Consider the following 21,730-nt stretch of genomic DNA (forward strand, 5'->3'; position numbering starts at 1 on the left):
ACTATTGTGCATCCCCCCCAGTGGTAGTGTAGACTTTCCCCCTTTAAGGATAAGCACTGAAGACAATGTTTGTGTGGTCGAGGAGTTCATGTCTGTGTTGATATGATAAACAAGTCTGGACATGTAGCTGGAAAGCAACAGGCCTTAAATCTGGTCACAACACTGCTCCTGAGCCTTCAGAGCGGCCTGCCTCAGAATGATCTGGAAAAGAAAGGAAAGAATACTTCAACAGCCATAAACCCGAACCCTAACCCAAAGCCAGAAAAAGGCGTAGACTCATACCAGGTGTGATTAAGAGAGGCCAGCATGCGCAGCATGAAAGATGCTGGGACAGTGATGGTGTTCTTGGTCTCCTCCAACATCAGCTCATTACGGCAGATCACCTGGACCAGTATAAGTAACAACATTTACCTTTACATGGGAGAATGTGTGCAAGTTTGGACCATGACATGAAATTTGTTAGACAGCAGTAGATCTGGACTTGGAAACAGATGGACCAAAAATCTAAATACTTGTTTCTGAGTTAATTTCAGGCTGTGTAGGCTACACCACCATATAGACAGAGTCATAACTATCTCACCTCTTCAGCCAGCTTTCTGTCAAACGATGGCACCTCTTCCATAGGGGACCACATCTTGATGTTGTAATCTATTCCAGAAGTGGCAAGAACTAAAAATGGAACAGAAATAGGTAAAGTCAGCCCGCAATGAAAATAACCAACATTGCCAATGATAAATGAAATGTGATCTGTTGTAGATAATAGCCTATGGATTTGTCCGCAAAGAGGCATCTAAATCAAGGCAGAAACTGGGGCCCATGGACCAGATTTAACTCTGCCCATATTAATAATTAAGGTTCCGGAGATATGTACTGTGACAGGGAGGACAAAGCCCGCTGCCGCCAGGCCATGAGAGCTCTGCTGCTCCACCGACATAGAACCTGTCACAGCCAGCACTCGCCCCACCCAGCGCTGGTTCAGCACCATGGCCAGAGTCCGCTTCACCAGGCCTGGCTCCCTCGCACAGCCCTGCACTGACACACACAACTTCCCCGGTGCCCTCCGCTCACCGCTCACCGCTAACCATCCTTCTGCCCTCCCCTCCCTAGCCCATTGCTGCCCCTTGCTGCCACTTGTGAGAGAGCATAGGCTCTGAGCTATCCACACCAATCACACATCAGTTACCGGACCGTGCCAGTCCAACCAACTACTCACCAGGTTCATAGGGGTGTGGCTGCAGACAGTTGACCACGTGGTTATCAGCCTCGAGCAGCATCACGTGCTGTCCGCTGGCTCGGTCCCAGATGAAGATGTGGCCGCAGTCTGAGCCGCTCATAACAAACTGATCCCCCCAGAAGCATGACTCTTTGGTCTAAAACAAAAAAAAAAAAAACAATCATTCCAATTTTCATTCCAAAATGAGAGAGCCATCATTCTATGTGACACATACTCTAACAAAATGATTTCTGTCAAAGTCATTGAAGTTAGTAAAAATCTTTAGCACTTTGGGTCTTATAACATTTTTGAAGATGTTGCGAAACACCTACCTTAAAATTATTTCTGTCATGAGGTACATTGACTACTGAGATACTAGTCAATGTCATTGGAGTTATTAAGAGCTTGAGCTATTTACTTACAAAAAATTTAATTTTTGAAGATGTGAAGTGATTTTTAAATGCTGAACATCAAGTAACAAGAGTGTTTGGGAATGAAACCTTCAAATAGATCATTAATCTGCCCAGCTACCTCAGTTTTTGTCACCTTGTTGGCATGGCATAGAGTGAGCTAATGTATTCCTTGCAGTATTAAGACTAAGCATGTTGCAATCGTTACTCCTAGAAACTCAGTATTTGGTCTACAACCCACAATAAAATGCACATTATGCACATTAATTAGCACACATTTGTGTCAGTTGCAATGGAATTTGTTCATGGTTCCATGAAACCCAATATATAAACACTTCGACATAAAAACCTTATGTCTTTCAAGTTTTAAGTGTTTATAGCTTTGGGTTTCATAGAACCATGAACAAATTGAACAAAAAAACAAACAAAAGAATAATTCCTTTGAAACCCAAAGCTATAAACACTTAAAACTTGAAAGACATAAGGTTTTTATGTCTTTCAAGTTTTAAGTGTTTATAGCTTTGGGTTTCAAAGGAATTATTATTTTAGTTTCTAAAACTGGAACTCTACGGTCAAGATGGCGCCGCGGATGGCTGCCTCGGTGTGTTGGTGCGCATTGTTTTGTCTTGTTTTGTTGGTTAATTCAGTGTTTTGCTACAGTACAGCGAGCTCTTTCACCAGAAAAGAGCTCATGAACATCAGGGACTCAACCCCTAAGGATTATTTTCCCACTTTCATCGCCCCATCTGTGGAATTACTGGACATTCTGGTCAAAGGTGCACTCACCTTTCTAAACTCAGTGAAACGTCGGAGGAGAGGAAAACGGGCCGGTGCGCTTGTGCGTCTCCGCCGGCGCGGACTCCGCACTCCGTTACCGGGAATATTTCTCTCTAACGTGCGTTCACTGAGAAACAAACTGGACGAACTTCAGCTACTGTTGGGGAAGAACAGAGACTTTTCTTCATCTTCCGTTCTGTGCTTCACGGAGACGTGGCTATGTGGATCGATACCGGACTCTGCGCTGCAGCTGGCAGGATTCCAACTCTTCAGAGCGGATCGCCACACGGAGCTCTCCGGCAAGACGAAAGGTGGAGGTATCTGTTTTTATACAAACAGTGGATGGTGTAAGGATGTGACAGTGATTCTACAGCACTGTTCTCCCGATCTGGAATCACTTTTCATAAACTGTAAACCCTTCTACTCCCCTCGTGAGTTTGTTTCATTCATTCTGGTCGGTGTTTACATTCCACCGCAGGCCAACGTGCAGGAGGCACAGCGCATGCTCGCCGACCAGATACTGTGTGTGGAGCGGACAAACCCGGATTCCTTAGTTATTGTAATCGGTGACTTTAACAAAGGAAATCTCTCCCATGAACTCCCTAAATACAGACAGTTTATTAAATGCCCGACCAGAGAGGAGAACACTCTGGATCACTGTTACACCACAGTAAGCAGTGCCTATCACGCCGTCCCCCGCGCTGCACTGGGACACTCTGACCACGTCATGATCCACCTGATTCCTGCTTACAGGCAGAAATTAAAGCTCTGCAAACCTGTGGTGAGGACATCAAAAAAGTGGACCAGTGAAGCTGTGGAAGATCTTCAGGCGTGCTTGGACTGCACTGACTGGGAGGTTTTCAGGACTGCTACCGACAGTCTGGACGAGTACACAGAGGCTGTGACATCATACATTAGCTTCTGTGAGGACAGTTGTGTACCATCACGCACTTCGGTGAGGTACAACAACGACAAACCCTGGTTCACAGCCAAACTCAGACAGCTAAGGTCAGAGAAGGAAGAGGCGTTTAGGAGTGGGGACAGAGTCAGGTTTATAGAGTCGAAGTACAGGTTTAGCAAGGCGGTGAGAGAAGCTAAACGACTGTACTCTGAGAAACTCCAACACCAGTTCTCAGCCAACGACTCTGCTTCTGTCTGGAAAGGGCTCAGACAGATCACCAACTACAAACCTAGAGCCCCCCACTCTGCTAACGACTTGCGCCTGGCCAACAACCTGAATGAGTTCTACTGCCGCTTTGAAAGACAATGGGACAGTCCTGACACCTCTCCACAGCTGCCCACCCCAGAGCCCCCCTCCCCCCCTACCACAGTGACGACTTTCTCCATCCTGGACAGGGACGTTAACAGGCTTTTCAAGAGACAGAACCCCCGCAAAGCAGCCGGGCCAGACTCTGTCTCTCCATCCACCCTGAAGCACTGTGCCGATCAGCTGTCTCCGGTGTTCACAGACATTTTCAACACCTCACTGGAGACATGCCACGTTCCAGCCTGCTTCAAGACCTCCACCATCATCCCTGTCCCCAAAAAGCCAAGGACCACAGGACTTAATGACTACAGACCCGTCGCCCTGACCTCTGTGGTGATGAAGTCTTTTGAACGCCTTGTGCTGTCACACCTCAAAAACTTCACTGACCCCATCCTGGACCCCCTGCAGTTCGCCTACAGAGCCAACAGGTCTGTAGACGACGCAATAAACATGGCCCTCCACTTCATCCTCCAGCACCTGGACTCCTCAGGAACCTACGCCAGGATCCTGTTTGTGGACTTCAGCTCTGCCTTTAACACAATCATCCCGGCTCTGCTACAGGACAAGCTCTCCCAGCTGAGTGTGCCTGACTCCACCTGCAGGTGGATTACAGACTTTCTGTCGGACAGAAAGCAGCACGTGAAGCTGGGAAAACATGTCTCTGACTCCCGGACCATCAGCACCGGTTCCCCCCAAGGCTGCGTTCTTTCCCCTCTACTCTTCTCCCTGTACACCAACAGCTGCACCTCTAGTCACCAGTCTGTCAAGCTCCTGAAGTTCGCGGACGACACCACCCTCATTGGGCTCATCTCCGGTGGGGATGAGTCAGCCTACAGGCAGGAGATCGACCGCCTGGTGTCCTGGTGCGGACTGAACAACCTGGAGCTCAACGCTGTGAAGACAGTGGAGATGGTTGTGGACTACAGGAAGAACCCAGCCCCACTCACCCCCATCACCCTGAGAGACTCCCCAGTCGACACTGTGGAGTCCTTCCGCTTCCTGGGCTCCATCATCACCCAGGACCTCAAGTGGGAGCTGAACATCAGCTCCCTCACCAAAAAAGCGCAGCAGAGGATGTACTTTCTGCGGCAGCTGAGGAAGTTCAACCTGCCGAAGACGATGATGGTGCACTTCTACACCTCCATCATTGAGTCCATCCTCACCTCCTCCATCACCATCTGGTACGCTGCTGCCACTGCCAAGGACAAGGGCAGACTGCAGCGTATCATTCGCTCTGCTGAGAAGGTGATTGGCTGCAATCTGCCTTCCCTCCAGGACCTGTACGCCTCCAGGACCCTGAGGCGAGCAAGAAAGATTGTGGCCGACCCCTCTCACCCTGGACACAAACTATTTGAAACACTCCCCTCTGGTAGGAGGCTGCGGTCCATCAGGACCAAAACCTCACGCCACAAGAACAGTTTCTTCCCGTCTGCAGCTGGCCTCATCAACAAGGCCCGGGACCCCCACTGACACAGTCCCTTATCCCCCCCCCATACCTTTGCACATTCTTGGAAAATTTTTTGCACATACCTGTACAAACTGTACATTTCATTCACTTGGAAAAAAAAAACCAAAACAGTTACAGTTATATTGTTATATTGCACATATATATTTGTACATATTTTTATTTCTTATTTCTTATTATATTTTTTATTATATTTTTAATTGTATTATTATTATTTTAATTTTATTTTATTTTATTATTTTTATGTTTATTGTATGCACCTCCATGCCAAAGCAAATTCCTTGTACTGTGAAAACTTACTTGGCAATAAACTTATTCTGATTCTGATTCTGATTCTGATTCTGAAATGATCGTTTATCTGGAATATTGCTTTGCTTGCTTTTTTTGCATGCTCCATGTTAATATTTATATCAAATACTTTCAACTCAACTGAAATCATTGGGTAGCTATCAGTTATAAAATAGTAGGCAGGCTTCATTCCAAAATACTACTTGTCTATTTTGGAAGAGTGATATGATCATAATTTATTATGTCTAATCATATGTCTAATAATAGCCCTAACTCAAAGCCTGTAAAATTGTTGTTTTGTCAACCAAATACTTGGTATTTGGTTAACTCATCTTTCAAAAAGTACCATCATTTGTTTTAAATATTTAAAAGAGGTGTCACTTTTTCATCTAATCTTGGAAAGAACCTCTTACATTTACATGCACAAGGCATTTAGTTGATGCTTTTATCCAGAGCAACTTCCAAAGAGGTAAACAGTAGGACAAGTTTCAATTCCTAGATCAACAACATTATAAACAACCAATAGTAAGGAGGTCAAATGTCAGAGCCACAGTGAACTGATATGCTTGTGACCATAAAATGACAGGTAAAAGTGATTTGTTTCTTCACATATAGACTAACAGTCTGTACGTAATCTGTGGTTGTCTTTGCACTAAATGTTTCAGATGTGGTTTAATGAGGTTTCAGTCTGAACAGTAGCTGTTGTTTCTTACCATAGTCCTCGAGTTGCGGTGCCCCTTGTAGACCATGTGGACTGAAGGCTTCCGGACTTGACGGGACTCGCTCTCCTCCAGCTCACGCTTCTCTTTGCGCCGCCTGAAAATCTCCTGAATACGAGCTGCAGCAGAGCGCCTGGGCAAAAGACCAGAAACATAACTCTTTCATTCCATTAATGCAGAGAAAGCACTCATGCACTGGTAGCCTACTTGGCCAATGCTATTTTGCAAGACATGCAGAAGCAGGGTGATGGAGACAGTTTAATAAAAAATCTGTAATCCACTAATCCATAACTCGTAATAAACATACCAGAGCAGAGTAGCATTTCATGAACTAAACTGTTTGGTTTAGCTCAAGTGAAATGGGACTGTTCGCAGATAATTTCAAACCATGCTCATTCAATTGTACCTCTAAATTCCTTGCCATTATTAATGCATTTTGCTTGCAGTGCCAAGCTATTACCTGAGTACTCTTTCACCTATTGCTGATCCTCTGAGATTAAATCTAGAGGAAGAAAGAAGAATTGAGAGAAAGAATAACATTTTTACTCAACTGGCACTCAAAAGCACAAGTGTACAATTCAAAGCAGCACAAACAAACTGAGCTCAACAGTCTTGAGCACTTTACACCAGAATAACATTTTTGAACGTGTTGTGAAACACCTACTTAACAAAATGATTTCTGTCATGAGGTGAATCTCATTAGTCAATGTCATTTGATGTTAACAAAAAAACTATTACACAGTAATGTGGCTAATAATTATAAAACAACATATTTGCGTTCATATGTATTTACATAGTACCAGTAATATGAAGCGGGTCTACTTTCTACAATCAATAATAATTCCTATGTATTTACATGCTACTGGACCTGTAAAGTGAAGCGAGTCTATTTCCTACAATGCAATAGCAATTCCTAAGTTTTACATGCTACTGGACCTGTAAAGTGAAGCAGGTGTAATTGGACAATAAATCATACAATGTGACCATGTTTATTTTCTTTCTTGACATTCAAATGGTACATTTAAACAGGACAGCAGCTTACATTCCATACAAACAGGACAGCAGCTTACATTCCATACAGACTAGAGTGGGGGATCAATTTTACAGATATTTAGATGTTCTCTAGCTTTAGCTAGAGAACATAGCTAGTGAAAGATTATGCATGCTACGAACAAGTGAAAGATTATGCATGCTACGAACAAGTGAAAGATTATGCATGCTATGAACTTCAGCACCCACTTGGGAGCTAACATGGCTAACGTTTGTAGCGTAGTGGCTGTGTTAGTTAGCTAACGCTTGCCATTAGCTTCCAGTCGTGTGCCTGCGTTCGTTGTGCGTAAATTAATCTTCCACACCCAGGGGTCCATGCATGTCTCTAGTTAACGTTAGCCATGCCCATGTTAGCTTTGTGTGCTTGCGCAGGGGATATCTCTGCATACATGCAATAATGCGACACACACTGTAACACAATGTACACAGTAACGCAGTGTAACACACTGTAACACACTAACGCAGTGTAACAGTGTAACACACTGTAAGACACTGTACACAGTAATGCAGTGTAACACAGTATAACAAACTGTAACACACTGACACACTGTACACACAGTAACGCAGTGTAACACACTGTAACACACACTGACACACTGTACACACATTAACGCAGTGTAACACACTAATAGACACTGACGCACTGTACACACAGTAATGTAGTGTAACACACTGTAACACACAGTAACACAGTAACACACAGTAACACAGTGTAACACACAGTAACAGTGTAACACAGTAACGCAGTGTAACACACTGCAACACGCACTGACACACTGTACACACAGTAACAGTGTAACACACTGTAACACACACTGACACTGTACACAGTAACGCAGTGTAACACACTGTACACATATTAACGCAGTGTAACACACTGTAACACACACTGACACACTGTACACACAGTAACAGTGTAACACACTAACACACACTGACACACTGTACCCACAGTAACATAGTGTAACACACTGTAACACACACTGACACACTGTACACACAGTAACGTAGTGTAGCACACTAACACACTAACACACTGACACTCTGTACACAGCAACGCAGTGTAACACATTGTAACGCATACTGCACACGCAGCAACACACTAACACAATGTAACACACTGTAACATACACTGACACTGTACACACACTAACGCAGTGTAACACACTGTAACAGACAGACACACTGTACACACTGTAACACAATGTAACACACTAACAGACACTGACACACTGTACACACAGTAACGCAGTGTAACACACTGTAACGCAGTGTAAGAGTGTAACACACTGACACTCTGTACACACAGCAACACAGTGTAACACATTGTAACGCATCCTGCACACAGCAACACATTGTAACTAGGGCTGCAACTAACGATTATTTTCATTGTCGATTAATCTGTCGATTATTTTCTCGATTAATCGATTAGTTGTTTGGTCTATAAAATGTCAGAAAATGGTGAAAAATGTCGATCAGTGTTTCCCAAAGCCCAAGATGACGTCCTCAAATGTCTTGTTTTGTCCACAACCCAAAGATATTCAGTTTACTGTCATAGAGGAGGAAAGAAACCAGAAAATATTCACATTAATCGATTATCAAAATAGTTGGCGATTAATTTAATAGTTGACAACTAATCGATTAATCGTTGCAGCTCTAACTGTAACACAATGTAACACACTGTAACATACACTGACACACTGTACACACAGTAACGCTGTGTAACACAGTATAACAAACTAACACTGACACACTGTACACACAGTAACGCAGTGTAACACGGTGTAACACTGCAACACAGTAATGCAGTGTAACACACTGTAACACACACTAACGCAGTGTAACAGTGTAACACTGTAACACACTGTGCACAGTAACGCAGTGTAACACACTGACACAATGTACACACAGTAACGCAGTGTAACACTGTAACACACTGTAACACACACTGACCACACAGTAACGCAGTGTAACACACTGCAACACACACTGACACACTGTAACACACTAACTAGGGCAGGGCAATATATCAATATTATATCAATATCGTGATATGAGACTAGATATCGTCTTAGATTTTGGATATCGTAATATCGTGATATGGCATAAGTGTTGTCTTTTCCTGGTTTTAAAGGCTGCATTACAGTAAAGTGATGTCATTTTCTGAACTTACCAGACTGTTCTAGCTGTTCTATTATTTGCCTTTACCCACTGAGTCACTATATCCACATTACTGATGATTATTTATCAAAAATCTCATTGTGTAAATATTTTGTGAAAGCACCAATAGTCATCCCTACAATACTGTCGCAATATCGATATCGAGGTATTTGGTCAAAACTATTGTGATATTTGATTTTGTCCATATCACCCAGCCCTACTTACGACTGAACATTTAGCCCACTTTGTAGAAAATACCGAGATATATATTGTGTATCGCCATTCAGCCTAAAAATACCGAGATATGATTTTTGGTCCATATCGCCCAGCCCTAACTGTAACACACACTCACACAGTAACGCAGTGTAACAGTGTAACACACTGCAACACACTGACACAGTGTAACACACAGTAATGCAGTGTACTCACAGTAACACACACTGACACACTGTACACACAGTAACGCAGTGTAACACTGCAACACAGACTAAGACACTGTACACACAGTAACGCAGTGTAACACACTGTACACAGTAACGCAGTGTAACACACTGTAACACACTGCAACACACACTGACACACTGTACACACAGTAACGCAGTGTAAAACACTGTAACACACTGTAACACACAGTAATGCAGTGTAACACACTGTAAGACACTGTACACAGTAACGCAGTGTAACAGTGTAACACACTAAGACACACTGACCACACAGTAACGCAGTGTAACACACTGTAAGACACTGTACACAGTAACGCAGTGTAACAGTGTAACACACTGCAACACACATTGACACACTGTACACACAGTAACGCAGTGTAACACACTGTAACCCACTATAACACTGTAACACACACTCACTGTACACACAGTAACGCCGTGTAACACACTGTAACACACTATAACACTGTAACACACACTGACACTGTACACAGTAACGCAGTGTAACACACTGTAACATACACTGACACTGTACACACTGTAACACACTCACACTGTACACACAGTAACACAGTGTAACACACTGTAACACTACACAGTAACGCAGTGTAACAGTGTAACACACACTGACACACTGTACACACAGTAACGCAGTGTAACACACTATAACACACACTGACACACTGTACACACAGTAACGCAGTGTAACACACTGTAACACACACTGACACTGTACACACTGTAACACACACTCACACACTGTACACACAGTAACGCAGTGTAACACACTGTAACAATGTACACTGTAACAATGTACACAGTAACGCAGTGTAACACAGTGTAACACACTGTAACAATGTACACTGTAACAATGTACACAGTAACGCAGTGTAACACAGTGTAACACACTGTAACACACACTGACACACTGTACACACAGTAACGCAGTTTAACACACTGTAACACACTAACGCAGTGTAACACTGTAACACACTGTAACACAAAGTAATGCAGTGTAACAGTGTAATGCAGTGTAACACTGCAACACACACTGACACACTGTAAACACTGTAACACTCTCACAGTAACGCAGTGTAACACACTGACAAACTGTACACACTAACACACACTGTACACAGTAACGCAGTGTAACACACTAACGCAGTGTAAGAGTGTAACACACTGTAAGACACTGTACACAGTAACGCAGTGTAACACTGTAACATACTAAAACACTGTAACACACACTGACACACTGTACACACAGTAACGCAGTGTAACACTGTAACACACACTGACATTGTACACACTGTAACACACTCACACTGTACACACAGTAAGGCAGTGTAACAGACTGTAACACACACTGACACACTGTACACACAGTAACGCAGTGTAACACTGTAACACACACTGACATTGTACACACTGTAACACACTCACACTGTACACACAGTAAGGCAGTGTAACAGACTGTAACACACACTGACACACTGTACACACAGTAACGCAGTGTAACACACTAACACTGTACACACTGTAACACACACTCACTGTACACACAGTAACGCAGTGTAACAGTGTAACACACTAACACACACTGACACTACACACAGTAACGCAGTGTAACACTGTAACACACAGTAATGCAGTGTAACACACTGACACACTGTAACACACACTCACACAGTAACGCAGTGTAACACACTAACGCAGTGTAACAGTGTAACACACTGCAACACACTCACACACTGTACACACAGTAACGCAGTGTAACAGTGTAACACACTGTAACACTGTACACAGTAACGCAGTGTAACAGTGTAACACACTGACACACTGTACACACAGTAACGCAGTGTAACACTGTAACACACAGTAATGCAGTGTAACAGTGTAACACTGTAACACACTGACACACTGTACACACTGCAACACACAGTAACGCAGTGTAACAGTGTAACACACTGCAACACACACTGTACACACTGTAACACACAGTAACGCAGTGTAACAGTGTAACACACTGCAACACACACTGTACACACAGTAACGCAGTGTAACACACTGTAACATACTATAACACTGTAACACACACTGACACACTGTACACACAGTAACTAGGGTTGCAAAGGGGTGGAAAATTTCCGGTAAATTTCCGGAAAGTTTCCGGTAAATTTCCATGGGAAGTTAAGCTGGGGAATTTTGGAAATATTCCAAATTGGAAACTTTCCATGGGAATTATGGGAATTTATGGGAATTAATGGGAATTTATGGGAATTAACTGGGAATTGAGGGTAATTTAATGGAAAGGTATCATATCCAAGCATAAATATTTGTTTTGTTATAAGCAGACATCCATCCAAAATAATACAATTAAAACAGATTTATTTGTAAGTAGAACTTTATCAAGTGTTAAATATTTTATTGAACAATCAATTCTTTCATTGAAGAACAAAAACATGAATTTTGAGTTAAATATTACTCATCCCCCCGACCCAACCCATTCAAAAATTAACATAAATGCACAGGAATGCACAGTGCATGTAGGGGGCGTGGCCTCAACAGCCCTGCAGTAAGCAGTGTGCTATGTGCATGTGATTGAGGAATAGCATAGATATTCAACTGTACTTGCATGATATCTGGTTGTTTTAGTCAGGATTATGCTGAAATATATTTTCCCCAAATATATTTAAGTTCCCTATTAAGAGCATACCTTCAATTTCGTAAATTCCTGGTTTATTCCCGTTTATTCCCATAAATTCCTGTTAATTCCCATAAATTCCCGTTAATTCCCATGGAAAGTTTCCAACTTTGAAAATTCCCGGAATTTTGCAACCCTAACAGTAACGCAGTGTAACACTGTAACACACACTGACACTGTACACACTGTAACACACACACACAGTACACACAGTAACGCAGTGTAACAGTGTAACACACTAACACACACTGACACACTGTACACACAGTAACGCAGTGTAACACACTGTAACACACAGTAATGCAGTGTAACAGTGTAACACTGTAACACACACTGACACTGTACACTGTAACACACACTCACACACTGTACACAGTAACGCAGTGTAACACAGTGTAACACACTAACACTGTACACAGTAACGCAGTGTAACAGTGTAACACACTGTAACACACACTGACACACTGTACACACAGTAACGCAGTGTAACACTGTAACACACAGTAATGCAGTGTAACACACTGACAAACTGTACACACTGTACACGCTAACATACACTGTACACAGTAACGCAGTGTAACACACTGTAACACACTAACACAGTGTAACAGTGTAACACACTGCAACACACTCACACACTGTACACACAGTAACGCAGTGTAACAGTGTAACACACTGTAACACTGTACACAGTAACGCAGTGTAACAGTGTAACACTGTAACACACACTGACACACTGTACACAGTAACGCAGTGTAACACTGTAACACACAGTAATGCAGTGTAACACACTAACACACTGACAAACTGTACAAACTGTACACACTAACACACTGTACACACAGTAACGCAGTGTAACAGTGTAACACACTGTAACACACTGACACTGTACACAGTAACGCAGTGTAACACTGTAACACAGTAATGCAGTGTAACACACTGACACACAGTAACACACACTCACACAGTAATGCAGTGTAACACAGTAACACACACTGACAAACTGTACACACTGTACACACTAACACACACTGTACACAGTAACGCAGTGTAACACACTGTAACACACTAACGCAGTGTAACAGTGTAACACACTGTAAGACACTGTACACAGTAACGCAGTGTAACACTGTACACAGTAACGCAGTGTAACACACTGTAACACACTAACGCAGTGTAACACACTGTAAGACACTGTACACAGTAACGCAGTGTAACAGTGTAACACTGCAACACACACTGACACACTGTACACAGTAACGCAGTGTAACACACTGTAACACTGTACACAGTAACGCAGTGTAACACACTGTAACACACTAACGCAGTGTAACACACTGTAAGACACTGTACACAGTAACGCAGTGTAACAGTGTAACACTGCAACACACACTGACACACTGTACACAGTAACGCAGTGTAACACACTGTAACACTGTACACAGTAACGCAGTGTAACACACTGTAACACACACTGACACTGTACACACAGTAACACAGTGTAACACTGTAACACACAGTAATGCAGTGTAACACAGTAACACACACTGACCACACAGTAACAGTGTAATGCAGTGTAACACACTGCAACACAGTGACACTGTACACACTGTAACACACACTCACACACTGTACACACAGTAACGCAGTGTAACACACTGTAACACACACTGACACACTGTAACACTCACACACTCACACTGTACACACAGTAATGCAGTGTAACACACAATAACGCAGTGTAACACAGTGTAACACACTATACACAGTAACGCAGTGTAACACAGTGTAAGAGTGTAAAACACACTGACACTGTACACAGTAACGCAGTGTAACAGTGTAACACACTGCAGTACACACTGTACATACAGTAACGCAGTAACGCAGTGTAACACACTGTAACACTGTAACACACACTGACACACTGTACACACTCGGCTACATCATGAAGGTCTGAAAGCCAAACTGGAAAAATGTTCTCTCTTGAAAACGGAGGTAAAGTACCTTGGTTTCCCGGGATGGGGTCTCCACTGACCCAGATGGTTGCTGCTGTTTCCCAGTGGACCCACCCAAAAACGTTTAAATATGTGTTTATTATTGCATGCATGTATGACTTGCATTTCCAAAACTACCCAGATTGGGTTGTTTTCAACCCTGCAGTTTTTAAGGTGTAATAACACTTTATGCTATCTTTATGAAAGGTCCAAATTCTACCACTGTACTTGAGGTCAAGGAAAACACTCATGACACTGTCATAAGAGCATTTGACATTGTAATAACACTTTATCTCTTTATGAAACGTCCAAATTCTACCACTGTACTTGAGGTCAGGGAAAACACTCATGACACAGTTATGACGGTCTCCTGACAGCCATTGTCAAAGACAACCACATATGACAGTTTAATGTAACGTTAACACATACAACCAAAGGGTTAATTTGTGTTTGATAATGAAGTCTGTCATGACATGTTTATGACAGGTTATGTCCCTTTGGTTAATGTCAAGAGACATCTGGAACAGTGTCAACTTTGCATTGAAAGTGTCATTAGCAACCGAATGACACTTAATGACAACAGTCGTAAACATTCATAAAGTTGAATTAATGTTAGTGTTAGTGCCAGCAACATAGCTCCTGCATCACATCGCTAGCTTGCCTGGGAAGCTAAGCAGGTTTGGCTGTGGTTAGTCCTTGGATGGGAGACCACCTGCTGCTGGAAGTGGTGTTGGAGGACCAGTAGGAGGTGCTCTTCCCTCTGGTCCCATGAATAATATCCCCAATGCCCCAGGGCAGAGACAGGGACTCTGTCCTGTGAGTGAGCAGCGTCCTTCGGACGAGACGTTAAACCGAGGTCCTGACTCAAAGTCAATAAAGATCCCATCGGCACTCATCGCAGAGTAGGGGTGTAACCCCGGTGCCCTGGCAAAATTCCCAAAACAGGCCTTCCTTCCATCATGGCCACCTAATCATCCCTAATTACTTAATTGCCTCTTTCAGTCCCCTACTCTCCACTGAGATAGCTGATGTGTGGTGAGCGTTCTGGCGCAAACTGGCTCCCTTCCATATAAAACTACTGTTGAGGTGACCTTACACAAAGAAATAAACCCCCAATTGCTCCAGTGCATCTGCTCAATGACCAATAGTGGAAGATTATGATTGTGCAAAGCAGCTCACAAATGTGTAACTGTATGAATGTGAAAAAAAAAAACACAGAAAAGATCACCTACCTGTTCCCCCATCCAGGCCGAGGCTGTACAGGAGTGGCTTCATCCTCTCTGTCATCGCCACCCACCTGGCTGAGAGATAAGCTCTGTCTGCTGCCATCTGCCTCCCATTCCCCAATCCTTGATTGGTCTGTTGCATCACTGGAAGAACTCAACTGGTTTTGGCTCAGATCTTCACTTTGCCTGGCCCACAGAAAACAAATAGTTGGTTCCACTGGTTATGTTTTTGTTCAGGGTGGTTTGCATCAGATGTAGCTAATCAGGCCATCCCACAAAAGATTATGTTGTGAATCCTACCACATAGTATTTCTACAGTATTTCTCAGGGCATCATTGTTGAAAAAAAAAAAAGGTAACTTTGACTCACTTGACTAATTAGCACAGGAAAATCATGCATTTTCCATCCATCCTTAGACATCAAGTGCTATGAAATGAAATGTTCTCAAATGAAACCAAAGGTTTACGATGCACAGTGTAAAAAAGATTTTACAACTAAAAATGAGAATGTTTCTGAATCAGTGGATCAGTACCAGTCTAGCTGAATGATGCTGGCCGTGGTGCCCTGTGTGCTGTAGTGGAGACTCAGTACTGGTTCTGCTGGCAGTGGTCTGCTGCCTCGTGGTCCACTGGATGAGGCCTGAGGAGGAGTGTCTTCCTGTGAGCCCCCTTGGGCCGGTAGAGCTTCAGAAGTCACTACTAGAGCTCCTCCATCAGTCTGGGTGGCTGGAGCTGGACAGAACACAGCCAATTAATCACCTCTCCACAATACGTTGATTGATTTATTGATGAATACATGGCCAGCTACTTCCTAATTTAACATTTAATCTACATTATAGACACATAAGGTTGACACTCTTATTCAGAGAAACTTGCACAGTGTGTGCAATTGGAGCTAATTAGCTTAGGTTCAGGAGCAGGGTCACACCTGAACTCTTCCTCTTCCTGCCTTAACCTTATTCTACATGGCCATCTTGGTAGGAAAATAACAGGTGATTGAAAAAATTTGCAGGTGATTATAATCAAATGACAGCTACAGCCAATGAGCTGTGTATATTTGAAAGCACCATATTGGTAGGAAATGCATGTGAGGAGAATACTATGAATATACACCTACTTGCCCTACACCCCTGTTTGTTCTAGTTTTTCCATTGCCCTTCCCCCATCTCTTCTCTCTCCCTGTCTCAGCCATGGCGGATTCTTCTCTGAAGCCTTCCCCACACCGCAGTCAACATCTCATCCATATCCGAGAAGAAGCAGTCATCCATGGCCAAACATTACAAACCGTGCTAACTGAAAACCTAACATACTTGTTGAATAAAACGTTCAGTTTATTCAGTGCTTTCTGTTGACCGTGGGGTCCTAGCCAAGCGGTGAAAACCACAGGTGAATTTTGAAGCCAATAAGGAAGTGGCGGCAGGCGGCGATTCCTCTAACGTCCGCTAGATGCTGGCTCCAAAAAGACTCCAAACCCAGCCCAACTCAGTGGCCTCAGTGACCTCTAATTTCACGTCTTCTAATGTGTGTCCTTATGGCGATTCTCTAAATAATTGTGTCATTAATGGGATATAACAGATATAAAACGGGATTGTTACCTCCGCCAAGGAGGTTATGTTTTCGGTGCCGTCTGTTTGTTAGCAGGATTACAGAAAAACTACTGGCCTGATTTTCATGAAACTTGGTGGAAGGGTGTAGCATGGGCTTGTAGCATGAGGTCTGCGCTCTCCAAGTGCCCTTCTAGTTTTCCTAGTGATTGACAGGTTGCCCGTCCAGTGACCGACAGGTCGCCAATTATAAGATAAGATAGCACTTTATTAATCCCCTTGGGGAAATTCAGGTGCCACAGCAGTAGTAGAGCAGTACCAAGGAAAACAAGTACAGGAAGATAAAAAAGAAAAGGTAATAAGTAAATACAGGTAATGTACATACTATAAAACTAGAGAGACAGTGCAAATGCAAATGAATGCAAATACTACTACTACTAATACTACTAATAACAATAATAATAATAACAGTAATAACAATGATAATAATAATAACTAGAAGGGCACTCGGAGAGCGCAGACCTCCGCCAAGGTTTGTGCTATTATTGCTTGTTCGTGAGTCGGATCCGGATCCGCTCCAAAATTTAATGGGTTCTTCCTTGGCCCATGCTACACCCTTCCAGCATGTTTCATGAAAATCAGGCCAGTAGTTTTTCCGTAATCCTGCTAACAGACAAACGGCACCGAAAACATAACCTCCTTGGCGGAGGTAATAAATGTGTATACATATACAGTATATATACTGTACATATTCACATAGTCAGACCATGTGACCAATAACAGGCGGCACTGCGGCTCTGCAGACGGCCTTCAGGCTTGCTTTGGTTGTGCTGGTTCCAAAAAATAACATGGTGGAGATCGTAAACCCAATATTTTGGCTCCAAAACGGCCCTTCAGAAACCGATGGGTGACGTTTTTACATTCTATGGTAGCTTGTGAACAGTAGATTAAGCTTATAAACAACAAATAGTAAATAGTGCAAGTCAAAGCTAACAAATATTCACTCAACCACGAAACGGTTTTCTAAGATTGGGTACTTGATAATATCATATGTCCTAGATGCTTTAATCCAAGGTGCTGTCATGGCACACGTTTTAGTATTGACAGCCCAACTGTAATCAGTTCTCTAACTTTTGCAGTGTCAATGCATTGTTGTGCTATTTCAACTGTACACACTGAAAATCTAGTTATCTAACACCCAGTTCATTTTCTTTTAGAATGGCAGCCTGTTTAAGACAAAATTTGTAAAAAAAATCTGTTCAAGGTACCTCGGAGCATTGGTTGTGAATGCCTTCTGCTGTTCTGAGCCTCGCTGGCCTCCTCAAACCAACGGGACATCATGTCTGAAATCCTCTGAAGCAGGGATACTTCAGACCGGGACTCTCCTAAAGGACACAGAACATTTGGAGAATCCAACTGCACTGACAGGGGAATAGACTTCCCAACATTTATATGTAGAACCAGAATATACTGTTTATGCACATGGGCCATCCACATACTTGCGGGGTACAGCTAACTGGCTACTGCTTTTATCTGTCTCCCTGTTGGCATTACAAAGTTATTGATTCTGACCATGGTAGTCTTTGGGAGCAAAATATATGACAGTTGAGGCAGCTAACATGGTGAAAAATTAACAGAATAGATGTTTAACTTTGGTTGGCCAGTGAACATGAGCAGTGTGCTCCACTGGTATATTTTCTCTGCTTACTGTAGGCCCAATTATCTGTGTGTTCCAGTTCTATAAATGCATGAACGTTTTAAATGTTACACGTTAAAGCTACACCAAGTGATTTTTCCTGACCACTAGAGGGTGACAGAAACTGCAACACATTTTGTAAACACACACAGCAAAGCTACTGGCCGACGGATGCCTAGCTACACTAAGCGATTTTTCCTGACCAAATAATATTTTCAGGATTTGCATTTCTGTTTTTCCCACTGACACTACTTGATTAACTTATCATAAGTGTGGGAACATGAGACAGGAGGTATTATGTTCGGCATGGTAGAATATGTGTCTATGCATGTGCGTGTTGACTCCGTCTCCTCTTACCATCTCGCCATCTCTCCCTCTCAGGGCGAGCCAGGGGTCCGGTGTCGGACCAGTCTCCTCTGAGGCGGAGGCGCTTTACAGGAGGCTGCTGTGGTTGTGGCAGGAGAGAAATCACAGTTAGAAATAAAGGCCAGGTCACCATGGTGCTGCACCCAACCCTCCTTCCTCTACACCGGATTCACTTCAGACTCAGTTAAAGGGTTATCATGTCATGTGGCACAATCAGAAACCTGATGTTGCCTCCTCTACTTAGACCCCTGATCTTGCTCCTGACTTGTTCTTCTTTACTTAACACTTACTTTATGAACAAGGACATAGGGATATTTGTTATATCTATTCTCCCATTCACTTATTATTGCTTGCTTGTAGTGTTGGTAATTAATCTACTGTTGCACTCTAGATAGGAGGGTAAATGTAAGGACAGTCAGTACCCTGTTGTAATGATTTCAATGGGTATTTCATATCACCACATAGATCAAAGTTTTGCTCCCAAAGGATCTTTGCTAGACATACGTGCACATACACTTTGTGTGCGCGTACGTGTTTAAGTGTGTATGCATGAGTGTGTTTAAGGAGGAGGGGCATTGTGTCACGCTATCTGGATCTATTCCTGGATGCACACGCTGTCCGGATCTGTTTAGGGAAAGGCATGCGGTCTCTATTTTTTACACACGTGCATACACATGCATACAGGCACGTACGCACGCACACACACACACACAGTAGAGTTGAACGATTTTGAAAAAATATCTAATTGCGATTATTTTGACTGATATTGCAATTGCGATATGATTTGCGATATTAGAGGGAATGATCATTTTTACATCGTTATTCTCATTTTCATTGAAAAACGTATTAAAATGATTATGGTGTGATTTTTCCGGGGATCTGTACCAAACAAAGATGTTTTCTTAAGTCTGTAGAATATGATGTGTAGGCCAGGACATCTCTGCAGCACCACAATATTTACTTTAAAATGGTATTTTGACACACATTTCACCTTTAACAAATATTGCACCTCCTGCGATTTGAAAATTGCAGTAGGCCACATTGCGATTTCGCAAAAATTTTGATTAATTGTTCAGCCCTAACACACACACACACACACACACACACACACACACAGTACCACAACAGGGTGAGGAAGGAGTTGAATACCTTCACTGTAGATCCTTTCAGTCTTTACAATACTACTCAGACAAGCCCCTTAGCTGCAAGAAGTATTTTTCCTATGATCATGTAAATAATCACCAGCCTCTGGTGATCAGTGATCATTAAACAAGAGCGTTTCAGTTTAAAGGAAAAATCGATCAGGTGCATTTAGTAATATAGTAGTACCATCAGTAATTAGATATTCGAAAATCTCTTTTTCAAAACGAGATGGACACTCTAATGAATGGTGGCTGAAATCATTACCCAAGGTGTGAATCCTATAAACACATTTTTTATTTGTTTTTTTCATGTTTTCTGTTTGCTACCTCTCTCTTAGTATGCTGGGACGGTCCCTTCAGCTCCCTGGCAGTGTCGTCTCGTGGGTCAAACAGGTACAGGCAGTCGGAGGCGTAGCTGGCCAACACCTCTCGCCCATCCCCGCTGTAGCACAGTGAAGTAATGCGACTCGGCTTATTGACGAGGTGACTCGGCACGAAGCGTACACACATATCCAAAGCGCCGCTTCCCGACCGGCAACCTGAACGGGTGAGAGACAAACTGTCGGTCTACCACACCCGGACAAGATAGAAAACAAAAGAAAGGACAACAGAAGAAACTGAAGGAACGCTTGGAGAAAATGTGTGTGTGATACTTCTCTCTTTTGATCCACTTCTGCAGACACAGTTACAGCTTCAGATCAGTAATTTGGCTAGCTTCTTTGTAAGGTCACTGTGCCTCCCTATCTTTTAAATTCACCAGTCAGCCTAGACCTGTACCTCTCGACCAAAGGAGCCATTTGCAGAAGTTTACAGTTTATGTTTACTAAGAATATTTACTTCTAATCCCAAATTAACAAAAGTGCAGCATTTAGTATTCGAGCAAGGCACTGCTGACTGTTCTTATATCTAGATTGAAAACCAGAGGTGCCTTTGCATATTATTAGCAATATTAGCATTTATATTCATATTAATGTTTTGTATTGTTATAGTCATAATTTTTGGCACTGTTGTGGTTGGTCTGATTTGCTCCCTAATGGAGCTTTTCAACTTACACTGTACTGAAATGTTTTCGGTAACACTTTACAATAAAGGTCACTAAGTTAAGGGTTAGTTAATGCTTAATAAGCATTAACTAACCCTTAATTAACAGTTAACTAATGTGTCTGGTAATCATTTACTAATGGTGTTCATGTTAACTAAGGTATTAATTTATACATTACTTCATAGTCATCTTTATAAACTATTAAATAATGTATAAATTAATACG

General features: G+C 42.7%; 1 protein-coding gene across 1 annotated transcript; it reads right to left on the minus strand.

Moving 5' to 3' along the window:
- Positions 1 to 73: 73 nt before the first annotated feature.
- On the minus strand, positions 74 to 20,973 carry LOC139667990 (DDB1- and CUL4-associated factor 6-like). The gene is made up of 11 exons (XM_071547460.1): positions 20,791 to 20,973; positions 19,313 to 19,400; positions 18,528 to 18,644; positions 16,249 to 16,447; positions 15,723 to 15,902; positions 6,600 to 6,641; positions 6,134 to 6,272; positions 1,214 to 1,370; positions 581 to 669; positions 283 to 383; positions 74 to 201 (listed from the first exon to the last, which is right to left on the minus strand). Coding segments are annotated over exons 1-11 (1,296 nt in total). The 3' UTR covers positions 74 to 200.
- Between the last annotated feature and the right edge of the window lie 757 nt (positions 20,974 to 21,730).

Source organism: Centroberyx affinis, unplaced genomic scaffold, assembly GCF_046629955.1.
Source record: "Centroberyx affinis isolate AG114_WGS23_722 - 3 ecotype Tasmania unplaced genomic scaffold, CSIRO-AGI_Caff_v1 ptg005940l_1, whole genome shotgun sequence".
Classification (NCBI taxonomy): Eukaryota; Metazoa; Chordata; class Actinopteri; order Beryciformes; family Berycidae; genus Centroberyx; species Centroberyx affinis.

Excerpts from the sequence above, each read along its gene's own strand:
- LOC139667990 (XM_071547460.1), bottom strand. The coding sequence starts at position 20,973 with ATGTGTGTACGCTTCGTGCCGAGTCACCTCGTCAATAAGCCGAGTCGC. Across the intron at positions 670-1,213 it reads GCCACACCCCTATGAACCTG|TTCTTGCCACTTCTGGAATA; the intron begins GTGAGTAGTTGG and ends TTCCATTTTTAG. Across the intron at positions 384-580 it reads ACAGAAAGCTGGCTGAAGAG|GTGATCTGCCGTAATGAGCT; the intron begins GTGAGATAGTTA and ends ATACTGGTCCAG.